The sequence below is a fragment of the Muscardinus avellanarius genome, assembly GCF_963383645.1.
Source record: "Muscardinus avellanarius genome assembly, chromosome: 14".
NCBI lineage: Eukaryota > Metazoa > Chordata > Mammalia > Rodentia > Gliridae > Muscardinus > Muscardinus avellanarius.
Window position 1 is genome coordinate 81801628 of NC_137800.1, and position 13516 is coordinate 81815143.

The 13516-nt window shown below is 41.2% G+C and overlaps 1 protein-coding gene across 1 annotated transcript; it reads right to left on the reverse strand.

The window, feature by feature from the left end:
* Positions 1-4850: 4850 nt before the first annotated feature.
* On the reverse strand, positions 4851-5768 carry LOC308273213 (vomeronasal type-1 receptor 96-like; the record flags this gene model as incomplete). Its single annotated transcript, XM_080710302.1, has 1 exon — positions 4851-5768. One exon carries the CDS (start codon positions 5766-5768, stop codon positions 4851-4853), a length of 918 nt encoding a protein of 305 aa, XP_080566428.1.
* Between the last annotated feature and the right edge of the window lie 7748 nt (positions 5769-13516).

Sequence of the window (13516 nt, forward strand, 5' to 3'; positions counted from 1 at the left end):
GGAAGTGTTGTAGAGTATGACTATGGTTATTTGGTTTTGCTTATGCTGTTTACTTACTCTGTCAATACAATTTTTTCTTGTTGGTGGAGTAGACGTATCTACTTTGGCTGTACAATATCCTAGCTACAGTTATGATTTTAACTTGCTGAGTATACTTTATTGTGGAAAATAAAAATGACTACAGTAAAGCTTGGTATAATGTGGCATTCCACAAAAATGCATGTCGTGTATTGTCATCTTCTGATAATAGCGCAGTATCTTTGTTTCTATGTTCATTTCTTGGGAGTTTATGTGGGTTGTTTCCTCAGGTTTATGATGTCTTTAAGAATGCCAGAAAAACGCAGTGTCAGAATTCACAGGCTGAAGCCGGGCGTGGTGGCCCACGCTTGAATCCTAGCATTAGGGAGGCTGAGACCAGAGGATCGTGGTTCGCGGACAGCCTCAGCTACTTAGTGAGGCCCTCTGCAACTGAGACCTGGTTTCAAAATAAATAATAAAAAATAGGGCAGGAGGTGTAGCTTGGAGGTCAAATGCCCCTGGGTTCCATCCCCAAACCCGCCCCCCCAAAAAAAATCACAAGCTGAGCTGGGTGTGGTGGTGCATGCTTATTTTTTTTTGTTTGTTTTTTGTTTTGTTTTGGTTTTTTGTGGGTCTGGGGATGGAACCCAGGGGCATTTGACCTCCAAGCTACACCCCCTGCCCTATTTTTATTCTTTATTTTGAAACCAGGTCTCACTGAGTTGCAGGGGGCCCAAGTAGCTGAGGCTGTCAGCTAACTGCGATCCTCCAGGTCTCAACCTCCAAATGCTGGGATTACAAGCGTGCACCACCACGCCTGGCTTGGTGCATGCTTATAATCCCAGTATTTGGGAAGCTGAGACAGGAGGATTGCAGGTTGGTGGCCAGTCTCAAACTTAGATCTTCCACAACTTAGTGACATCGTGTTTCAAAACAAAGAAATAGGGTTGAGAGTGTAGCACAAAGGTAGAATACCCCTGAGTTCTATCCCCAGTACCACACACAAAAAGTACAAGCTGGCATATATATTTACTTGGAATTACCTCATTTGTCTGTTGCCACCTTTGTTAAAGAGATGCTCAGTCAAGAAACTTTCCCTTAAGTTGCTCACAGCCAAGAAAGTAAAAACATAATAGGGCTTAATAAGAATTTCATGAGTGAGGGCTGGGCGTGGTGGTGCATGCTTGTAATCCCAGTGCTTGGGAGGTGGAGACAGGAGGATCGCTCAGGTTTGAAGCCCTGTTTCCAAATACAAATATAAAAAATAGGCCTGGGATGTCGGGGCCCACTCGGCTGGACCGAGATGGCACCCAGGCTTGTTGCCAGCGTGGACTCAAGATGGCGCCTAGGCTTGCAGCCAAGTCACGAGGCTCACGAGGCTGGCGGTGCCCTGAGCCTGCGCAGTGAGCCCTATCAGGCGCCCTACGGATGATCAGTGACGCAGCGCCTTGTGCTACCACCAGCCCGCCTATGAGAGGGTTAGAAATGCGCATGCCCTAGCTGTGGGAAGCTTGGGGTTGGTGGAGTGATGAGGGAGGGGTTATGAGACTGATATATATTTGCCTGCTGTGCGCATTGAGTGGGAAGCATTGAAGGGGAAGCATTAAAGAGGAAGCATCAGCAGCAGACTCGGCGTTTGTGTCTTCTTTCCTGGGGCTCTGCAGGACGGAGCCTTAGGGACGCGACACTGGGAGTGTAGCCCAGAGGTAGAAGGGCTTCCAGGAACCCCAGTACCAAAAAAAAAAAAAAAAATTCATGATTAAAAGAAATTGTTTTCCCAGGCTGTGGCATCAGTATACTCGAGTCATTGTCTTCAGAGCCACCCCAAATCCTACCCACAGTCAAGGGGCGTCACAGGTGGAGTGAGAACGAGTAGGCAAAAGAAACTGCTTCTAAGAAATTTTCATTTTCTCTCTAAACTCTTTGAGAATAGGAAAATAACTCCACCCCCCCCCCCCCCCAGTACTGGGGTTGGAACCCAGGGGCATTCTACCTCCAAGCTACACCCCCAGCTTTATTTTTTTATTCTTTATTTTGAAACAGGATCTCACTGAGTTGTAGAGGGCCTCATTAAGTAGTTGAGACTGGCCTCGAACCTGCAATCCTGTCCCAGCCTTCAAAATGCTGGGATTACAAGTGTACCTCAGCATGCCTGGTTGGAAAATAACTTTTTAAATAGCATTATCATTTAAATAGCACTTAGTTTTTATATTAATTCATTTAATATACAGCTATATAATGTACGATTTCCCTTGTGTCTGCTTTCTGCTACTACAATGAGATAGGCAACTTGGAAAAGGTTCATTTCTGGCCCATGGTTCTGGAGGTTTCAGTGTGATCAGTTGGTCCTGTTGCTTTGGGACTTGGGTGAAGCAGAGAGTGATGGTGGAGTACAAGGTGCAGTAAGACTGCTCACTTATAAGGAGGTGAAGGAGAATGAGGAAGGGGCTTGGGCTGTACACCCCTTTCAAGGGCAAGCCCCATGACCTGAAGACCCCAATAGGCCCCACCTCTTAAAGGTTCCACCACCACTGAGTAGTGTGCGAGGGACCAAGCCTAGAGCAACTGGACATTTGGGTTATAAAGATCCAAACAATTGTACTGCATTATAACTGAGCCCAGATGTGATAGGTTATAACTTAGTATTTTGTCTTTTATTCCCACAGTCTTCAGGTGTTTCCCAGTGTTCATATGATAAATGCTTATTGCGTAAATGTCATGAAACAGAGCGAAGTGTTTCTGCAAATAGGAATGGATTTGTTTTGTCTAAAACCAAGAATAGCAAATGACCATTCTCAGTCATGTGCCTATGTTTCCCAACCCAGAACCTGAGACCCTACAATTCACTGGCAGTACAGGAGAACTGCAGGTTCGAGGACAGCTTCAGTAAGTAGTGAGACTCTCAACAACCTATTTAGACCGTTTCAAAATAAAACAGGGCTGGTAGTGTAGCTCAGAGGTAGAATGCTCTGTGTTCAATCCCCAGTAACCCCCCACCCACCACCTTCACAAAGATATCTGAGAATCTAGGCTGAGACAGGCAAAGGGACTAGATTGGTGGTTCACATAATTGCTGTGAATTGTGGAGAGCTCTGAGAAGTGCTCCCAGGGACCAGGTGAAGACACCAGTTATCAAGGATGTAAATGTCTATTATTTAAGAACAGATCAACCTCATCATCTCTTTGCTTTATGAACAACAGATTATGACCATATCTTTTTTTTTATTTTTTATTTTTTTTCATTTTTGGTATTACTGGGGGTGGAACCCATGGGCTTTCTAGCTCCGGGCTATACTCCCAGACCTATTTTATACTTTATTTGGAAACAGGGTCTCACTAAGTTGCTGAGAGCCTCACTAAGTAGCTGAGGCTGGCTTCGAACCTGTGCAATCCTCCTGTCTCCGCCTCCCAAGCACGGGGATTACAAGCGTGCACCACCATGCTGGGCTGACCATAATCTTTTTTTTTTTTTTTTTTTTGGTGGTACTGGGGTTCCTGGAAGCCCTTCTACCTCAGGGCTACACTCCCAGACCTATTTTATACTTTTTATTTGGACAGGGTCTCTTAAGCCAGCTCAGCTGGCTTTGAGCCTGCGCGATCCTCCTGTCTCCGCCTCCCACACACCCAGCTAACCATAATTTTTTATTTGCCTCTTTCAGAGGTTTGGGTCAGTGGCTCTAAGTAATATATATATATATATATATATTTTTTTTTGTATCGCTGCATCCCATATTGAATTTCCAGTTGGCTTGTTTTCAATACACACACACCCACACACACAATACAAAATAGGTGGGTCTTCTCTTGGCTAAGGATTGAAAGGAATTGGCCTCTCCCATCAACCCAAGGGATGCTGGTTGGAGTTCAGATTCCACCTTTTAAAAGGGCAAAGTTCTCAGGCACTAGTCTTAGGAGATCACTGACTTTAGGACATCTTTTGAGTGTGTGGGGAGAAAACACAGAGATGCAAATGTCCTTCTGTCCCTTTATGAAGGCACAGGTACACAATTATGGGCCTTAGTGAGGGGGTCTAATGATATGGAGAGAGATAAAAGGACACAGTATAAATGAGAGATGTGGAGATGGAGACAGAATGACAAATGAGAGTGAGTCATGGAGAGAAACCAAGAGAGACCTACAAAAACATGGAGAGAGAGGAAGAAAGGGAGAGGGAGAAAGACTGATTTAGAGAGACATGGCAGCAGAGACTCTGAGGCAAACAGAGATTCAATCTGAAACAGAGAGGCAGAGACCCTGCTGCTTAACGTACTTGTAGTTGCTCAGTGCCCTCAAAATAAAATTTTCTCCATTTCTATAACTTGCCATTTCAAGGATATTATAAATAGAATCATATAATATCCTTTTTAGGATTGACTTTTCATTTAGAGTAATTATTTTGATATTTTTTATAAATGGATATTATTTTCCTGCTTGAGAAATTGAAGTTTACTTTCCTAAAGACAAGAAAAGGTAGATGGACTATCAGATTTCATTCTTTATTAACCAAGTTAATCATATTTTCAATTGAATTAAAAGGTTGACCAGCATAATTAGGATGACATTATTATTTTTTATTATTATTATTATTATTATTAATTATTATTATTTAGTACTGGAGATTAAACTCAGGGCATTCTACTTTGGAGCTATACCCTCAGCTCTATTTTATTTCTAATTTGGAAACAAGGCTATACTAAGTTGCTGAGGCTAGCTTGGAACCTGTGATCCTCCAGTTTCAGCTTCCCAAGTACTGAGATTACAGGCATGCGCCACCACTCCCAGTGACATTTATTCTTTTGTGGTATCATTATGAATGTGGAGCTTCTTTTCATTTACCAGTTACTAATTTTCTCAAAGACAGGTGCCCAAAATCTGTGGAGTTGTTTGTTGTTGCCGAGAAGTATCACAGGGCTCAAGAAAGCAAAATTCACCCCAGTGAACTTCTTAGCATTCAAAAACACTAGTTTCTGTTCCGGAAAATAACTTAAACTAAAGGAAATAATCATATCAAGCCCATACAATGAGATGAAGCACAGAGTGAAAACAATAATTTTTCTAGTTGCCCGCATCTCAGGGCTCATTTTGAAGGAGATGCCTGATCTGCAAAGGTGCTGCATTTGCTCATGGTGTCTGTAGAGCAGAAGCATCATATACCCACTGGTCCAGCACATGGAACCCAGGAAGAAGACATCTCGCAGAACCATCAATATGAGGAAGAACCACCTTCTAAGATCATCTATTGGCAAAATAAAGCAAAACTTGACAATGTCTTTGGATAGGTTCCCATTCTTGAGGGCTGAAACTGAGATAATCAAGTTGGAAGATATAAGTAGATTAAGGATCCAAACAAAGAAGAAGGAGTAAAAAATGTAGAGTGAATTTATGGTTTTGAATGCTGCCCAATAAGAGCCACTAGGACTAATGATGATGGTCTGAAGAATGCTCAAGAAGCTCGTCAAACAGATGGAAAGGCCACGGAACAATCTTTGTAGATAAATATTTGTCTTACATATAGCATCGTTCATGAGTGTTCTCAAGCCCAATGGTGCTATAGCTTCAGGAATTCCTGAAGTGCAAGCTAACAGCACATGAACCAAGGACAAGTGGATTATTATTAGGCACAAGGGCCTCTGCTTGATGCTCACAATGAAGATGTGGGTGTAAGCCACAAAGAGAATGACATTCCCTATGATACCAAGTCCAATTTGAAAGAGAAGAGTGATTCCCAGAATCCCATTTGTAGAAATCATTTTCACATGTCATGAATGGCAGTACTGCAGGATCAACTTCTGTTAACCTGTTTTTTAAAATTTCACAATTTAGCATTAATTACATGTGACTCAGAAGTATTCACAATTAACTACTGTTAATTTTGTGATTAAAAATAGGGTTTTAAGCCAGGCGTGGTGGCACACGCTTGTAATCCCCACGCTTGGGAGGCTGAGACAGGAGGATTGCACGGGTTTGAAGCCAGCCTCAGCTGCTTAGTGAGGCTCTCAGCAACTTAGTGAGACCCTGTTTCCAAATAAAATATTAAAAAGGTCTGGGAGTATAGCCCGGAGGTAGAAAGCCTCTGGGTTCCACCCCAGTACTACCAAAAAAAAATTATATATATGGTTTTAGCTGGGCATGGTGGCGCACGGTTATAATCCCCGCGCTTGGGAGGTGGAGACAGGAGGATCGTGCAGGTTCGAAGTCAGCCGCACTGGCTTAAGAGAACTTGTTTCCAAATTAAAAAAAAAAAAAAAAAATATATATATATATATATGGTCTGGGAGTGTAGCCCAGAGGTAGAAGGGCTTCCAGGAACCCTAGTACCACCACCAAAAAAAAAAAAAAAAAAAAAAAAGGAAAAGAAAGGAAAAAAATGGGGTTTTATTTTGTGAGATGGCTGCTATTGTCACTTTAGAGTGAGTGTGAGGACAGCTGGGATTGAGCTGAATGCATATGGTTCAACAATAAGCTTGTATTATTTAGCCACATTTGCAACCCACCCCCATTTTCTAATTCCACTGACCATGCTCTTAGACTGGCCTGCATTCCCGCTTCTGGGAAGAAAGGTGAAAGTAGAAAGTAGAGGAAGATACTGTTTTGTTTTGTTTTTTAACAGCTCTTGATCTTCAGAAGCAGAGCCCAGTTACAGGGATGCAGGGCCTCAGCCTGGGTTAGCACTCTAAGGGCAAACCATCCACCAGCTCAGTCTGTACTTCATCCTGCTTGAGTCTCTCTAAAGCTTTGCCTCAAGTGGATTTGATATGTAAAAATTATCATTCTGAAAAAAACTTGATTCACTTGTTTTTTTTTTTCTTTTAACTTCCCAAGATGGCCATTTTTTATTACCTTCCTAAAGAATAATAAGGCATTGGTTTTATTGATTCTTTGCATTTTCTTTTTGTTTTTCCTTTCAGCAGCATCTGTATTTTATCTTTGTGTGTGTAGTACTGGGGGTTGAATTCAGGATTGTTCTACCTCTGAGTTACATCCCCAGCCCTATTTTTTTGGCACTGGAGATGGAACCCAGGGGCATTCTACCTGTGAGCTATACTCCCAACCCTATTTTTTATTCTTTATTTTGAACCAGGGTCTCACTAAATTGCAGAGGGCCTCACTAAGTAGCTGAGGCTGGCTGTGAACCTGCGATCCTCCTGTCTCAGCCTCTAAAGTACTAGGAATTACAAGCATGTGACACCATGCCTGGCTGACTTCTATGTCTGTTTCCTGTAACACAGACACCCAAACTGTAACATTAAAGAAGGATGTATCTTGATTTTATTGTTATGCTAATATATATTAAAAGCACTTGTAGCTGGGTTTGGTGGTACACACTTATAATCCCAGAACTTGGGAGGCTGACACCGGAGGATTGCAGGTTTCAAAGTCAGCCTTAGCAAATTATGGGGTTCTCAACAATTTAGCGAGACCCTGTTTCAAAATAAAATAAAACAGGGCTGGAGGTATATCTCGGAGGTAGAATGCCCCCGGGTTCAATCCCTAGTACCATATAACTAATCTAGTGACTCAGAGCAAATATGGAAATGCAGGTAACACAAATATTAGCAGAATAAGCCCAAACAAACAGGCCTAAAGGTGCAGTTAGGTTTGGACTCCCAGCATGAAATCCCTAAATTACTGTCTTGACTTCATATCTTGGCAGGGCCGGGACAGCACTTAAGATTAAACCCATTCACCTTTCTGCAGCAAAATGCATGAATATCCATACTAGGGGACATCAACATAAGTCTCACACACCCTCACATAGTTTCGGGCTAGATATTTGTGTGTGTGTGTGTGTGTGTGTGTGTGTGTGTGTGTGTGTGTGTGTGGTGCTGGGGAGTGAGCCCAGGGGTATTCTACCTCTGAGTGACACACTCAAACCTATTTTATTTTCATTTTGAAACAGGGTCTCATTAAGTTGCAGAGGACCTAAGTAGCTGAGGCTGCCCACAGACCTGTGATCCTCCTGCTCAACCTCTGAAGTACTAGGATTACAAGTGTGTGCCATCACACCCAGCCAAGCTAGTTTTTGTTTTTGGGTGGGGGGAGTCATGTGTACAGTAGCTCTGGTGAGATTTTGTTGCTGTATGAATTAAAATTTCAGTTTGGAATTAGGGATGAGAGCTATAGACTTGGTTCCAGAATCTAAGCAGGAAGCAGATGGTAAACTCCACCTAGAGTCTATCAGGAAGTTACCTGCACTGTATGTGGTGGTGTACACCTAGAAATCCCATTACTTGGGAGGCTGAGACAGGCGGATTGCAGGTTTCAAGGACAGTCTCGGCAATGTAGTGAGTCTCTCAGCAACCTAGTGAGACCTTGTTTCAAAATAAAAAACTTAAAAGGTTTGGGAATGTAGTTGGGAGGTAGAATGCTCCTGGGTTCAATCTCCAGTACCCATCATGCCCAACTAAAAAAGATATTTTTTAAAGAAGTTTAAATAAGCATGTTTAGGTATTTATATAATTTTATGTATTTTTTGTGGTACTGGGGGTGGAAACCAGGGGCTATACTCCCAGACCCATTTTTTTATACTTTATTTGGAAACAGGGTCTCACTAAGTTGCTGAGAGCCTAGCTGAGGCTGGCTTCAAACCTGTGCAATCCTCCTGTCTCAGCCTCCCAAGCGCTGGGATTACAAGTGTGTGCCACCACACCTGGTTAGGTATTTATATAATTTTAAAATAAGGATGTAAACCATTCACTCATTATTTCAAATTTGTAAAATTTTGTGTCAAAAATATCAAGAGGGCATTCGCCAAATTTTTGCTAAAGAGTTCTCAAATTCTTTGTTAAAGCATGAGTTCATTCATTCATTCATTCATTCTATTCAGTCATTTACCCATTCATTATGCATCTGACAAATTTAGAAATGAGCATGCATTGATTTTACATTGAAAAATAAAACTTGAATTAAAACATTTTTTAACACTTTTTATTTGTGGTGCTGGGCATGGAACCCAGGGGCATTGTACTTCTGAGCAACACACTCCCAGCCCTATTTTTCTATTTTTAGCCTTTTTAATTTTTTTTCAATACTGGGGATGTAATCCAGGGGCAGTCTACGTCTGAGCTACACCTCCAGCCCTATTTTTTATTCTGTATTTTGAAACAGGGTCTTACTGAGTTGTGAAGGGCCTTGATAAGTAGTTGAGGCTGTCCACGAACTGAGATCCTCCAGTCTCAGCCTCCCAAATGCTAGTATTACAAGTGTGAACCACCACACTCAGCTAAAAAATAGTTTTGATTAAGAAAATTGATAACAGCCTGCTAAGAAATTATATGTTATTGAAGCTATTTAAAATTTGAAGTGGCTCACTTTTACCAAATATAAGGATTATAGAGAAGGTGCCTTAGTCCTGTAGGATCCTTCCAAAAAGGGATTCAGGTATATTGTCAACATCCTTGATTCTCTTTCGATGATACAGAGATATCAAATAAAAATGACAAGACTTCTTTTTGTATATATAGAAATACAAAAACAAAACAAAACCTACCAAAGTTATCAGAACTGTAAGGAGGCTATGGGAAAATTGAATAAGTATATAATCCTTAGAACACTGTGAGGCAGATGTGATTATTATTTCAACTTTATAGAAGGAGAATCTAAGAAAAAAAGTTTAATAAGATGCTTAAATTCCTAAACCCAGTCAGTGACAGAGCCAGGGTTAGGCCCTGGATTTGAGCTGGGCAGTGTGGCTCTCAGAGCCATGCTTTTCATGTCTACTAATACATGTAATTTGGGATATTTGAAGGCTCATTTTCAGAAGCTAACAGAGTAAGCCATTACTGGAGCAGCAGTAAAACAGGAGTGGGTGGCTCCGACTGAGAGAAGCACAGTCTCCTTTCCACCATCACCCACACATCGAGTGTACACAAGCTTCTGATCTCACAAGTTCTTCCTAACTTAATTCTCTCCAACACACACAGTGCTTTCTAAAGTTCTTGGTTACCGTTCTTTGATGCCTTAATTTTTATTTTGGCTGCATTTATCAAATTCAAAATTTTCAAGCCGGGCGTGGTGGCGCACGCTTGTAATCCCTGCGCTTGGGAGGCGAAGACAGGAGGATCACGCAGGTTCCAAGCCAGCCACGCTGGCTTAAGAGACCCTGTTTCAAAAATATAAAATAGGTCTGGGAGTGTAGCCCAGAGGTAGAAGGGCTTCCAGGAACCCCAGTACCACCCCAAAAAAAAAAAATTTTTTTTCATTTCACTTACCCATGTGGAAAGCTCCTGTTTGCTGTGCATCTTGGCTCTAATTTTTTATTTGGCACAATACGGTGCTTTTATACCCTCTGAACTTGCTGAGTGTGTGTGTTTGCAGTAGCATCCTTAGGCAACTGTCATGAGCTCAACTTGGAGATTTGTGATCCTGGATTCAGAAATAAGATCTCTCAAGAGAGCCTATCATCCATGAAAAACAAGAATTGCAATTTTACATTTAACAATTAGGATGATGTCACAAGATAAACTCACCAAATGTGGTTGTCTTGTATTATACAGCTTGAGTGAGATTTTTCTTTTTAATTTTTTTTTAGTGGTACTTGGGATTGAACCCAGGGGGCATTCTATCTCTGAGCTACATCCCCAGTCCTATTTTATTTTTCAGTTTAAATAGGGTCTCACCAATTTGCAGAGGGCCTCACTAAGTTGCCGAGGCTGGCTGTGAACCTGTGAGCCTCCTGTCTCAGCCTCCCAAGTACTGTACAATTACACACATGTACAATTACCACATTGACAATTTTTATGTTTTCACTAAATAAATAATGTTTTGTGATTAAAAATTGGATATCAATTACTGTGACATGATTAAAATTATTGGAATATCCATACTTACGAAATCTTCCACGTGAAAATTAAGAGTGATTAAGTTGTCCAAATTCTTTCCTGGTTCCAAGGTGGGTAAAACCCAAGCTTACATGTCTATCAGCTCAGTTTCTGAATTTTAAAAACTTTTAATGAGCCGGTGTGATGGTACCCTCTTCTAATTCTGTACATGGGAGGCTGAGATAGGAAAATTATAGGTTTGTGGCCAGCCTCAGCTACTTAATGAGGCCCACTGCAATGGAGTGAGACCCTGTTTCAAAATAAAGTACACAAAATCGGGCTGGGGGTGTAGCTCAGAGGTAGAATGCCCCTGGGTTTAATTCCTAGCATCACACACACACACACACACACACACACACACACACACACACACTAGGGTCAGGGGTGTAGCTCAGAGGTAGGATGCCGCTGGGTTCAGTCTCTAATAACACACACACACACACACACACACACACACACACACACACCTTTTATTTTATATATTTTTTTAGCGGGTCTGGGTATGTAACTCAGGGGCATTCTACCTCCAAGCTACACTCCCTGCCTTATTTTTTATTCTTTTTTTTGGTGGTACTGGGGGCAAAACCCAGAGAGGCTTTCTACCTCCAGGCTATACTCCCCAGACCTATTTTCTATTTTATTTGGAAACAGGGTCTCACTAAGTTGCTGAGAGCATCACTAAGTAGCTGAGGCTGGCTTTGAATCTGTGCGATCCTCCTGTCTCAGCCTCCCAAGCGCGGGGATTACAAGCGTGTGCCACCACGCTTGGCTTCACAATTTTTTTAAAAAACTAAGTTCTATGTATTCTTTGGAAATTTTTATTCCCTAATACTAAATAGACATTGTAAAAATTTCAAAAAACTTGTGAGAGCCAAGCTAGGCATAGTGGCATATGCCTGTAATCCCAGTACTTGGAAATTTGAGGCAGGAGAATTTCAGGTTTGAGGGCAGCCTCAGCAATGGGGCAGGATTCTCAGCAGTGTAGTGAGAACCTGTTTCAAAAATAAATAAATAAATAAATAAATAAATAAATAAATAAATAAATAAAGCCGGGCATGGTGGCACACGTTTGTAATTCCAGCATTCGAGAGGCTGAGAATGGAGGATCATGGTTCACAGGCAGCCTCAGCTTCTTAGTGAGGCCCTCCGCAATTTAGTGAGCCCCTGTTTTAAAATAAAGAATAAAAAAATAGGGCAGGGGGTGTAGCTCGGAGGTTGAATGCCCCTGGGTTCCATCCCCAGACCCGCAAAAATAAATAAATAAAGCCGGGCGTGTTGGAGCACGCTTGTAATCCCAGCATTTGGGAGGCTGAGACCGGAGGATTGCGGTTTGCGGACAGCCTCAGCTACTTAGGCCCTTTGCAACTCAGTGAGACCCGGTTTCAAAATAATGAATAAAAAATAGGGCAGGGGGTGTAACTTGGAGGTCAAATGCCCCTGGGTTCCATCCCCAGACCCGCAAAAAAATTTTAATTAATTAATTAAAAAAAATAAAATAGGTTTAGGGGTGTAGCTTGGAGGTAGAATACCTTTAGTTCAATCTTTAGTACCACAAAAGAAATGAAGGAAGGAAGAAGGAAGGAAGGAAGGAAGGAAGGAAGGAAGGAAGGAAGGAAGGGAATTAGTACCACAAAAAAGAAAGAAAGAAGGAAAGAAAGGGAAGAAAGAAAAAGAGAAAAAAAAAGAACAAGCAAGCAAGCATAGATGATCATATTGTGTAGACCTGGTTACTCAGTAGTCTTTGAAAAGGAAAGATTCTAGTCTGACTCAGTGAAATAATAGAATCTAATGTAAAGCCAGTCAATGCAATATGGATTTCTCATAGTCTAATGGTAAGGCTGATTAATAAGAATATTTTCTATGTAATATATACCAGATTCATAAGACAATATTTTAACACTCATTGTTTTAAGTTTATAATTTTTGTATAAACGTGAGTATAAAAATGTATACATAAAGCTGAGCGTGGTGGTACACGCTTGTAATTCCCATGCTTGGGAGATGAAGACAGGAGGATCACACAGGTTTGAAGCCAGCCTTGCTGGCTTAAGAGACCCTGTTTCCAAATAAAAAGTATAAAATAGGTCTGGGACTGTAGCCTGGAGGTAGAAGAGTTTCCAGGAACCCCAGTACCACCAAAAAAAGAAAAAAGTATACATAAATTTTTTTGTGTTATGATTTATATGCAGTTAGTTTAGAGTGGTAGAAGACATTTATATCACAGAAGTCCTAGGCTATTCTCTAAATTTTATTAATTTGCATGAGATGGCTATATGTTAACTGGTTTCCACATCATTTTCATAGATCTATATTTAACACTATTAGACTGTTCTCTGTCAGATGTCAACAAGACAACCTAACAGCTTCCTCCTTTTGAGTTTGCTAATCATGGCAGTTTCTACCTTTCACCAGTTTGTACTTTGCCCCTAGATCCCATCCCAGGGTACTACAAACAGCTTTACACTTTCTTAATTAAGTAGTTATTTAACTAGGCCCCCTGGGTCTTCAACTTTGTCATGCTCATTAAAAGTTTTCAGTTCCCACAAGATATTTCATTTAATAAACTAATAAAAACTGTTTTTAAAGTAACAGTCCCTCTCTATTGAAACTGGATACAAAGACCTAATTGTCCTGCAATCTTCTGTCTGTGATGATAATCATCCCACCAATGTCAGAGA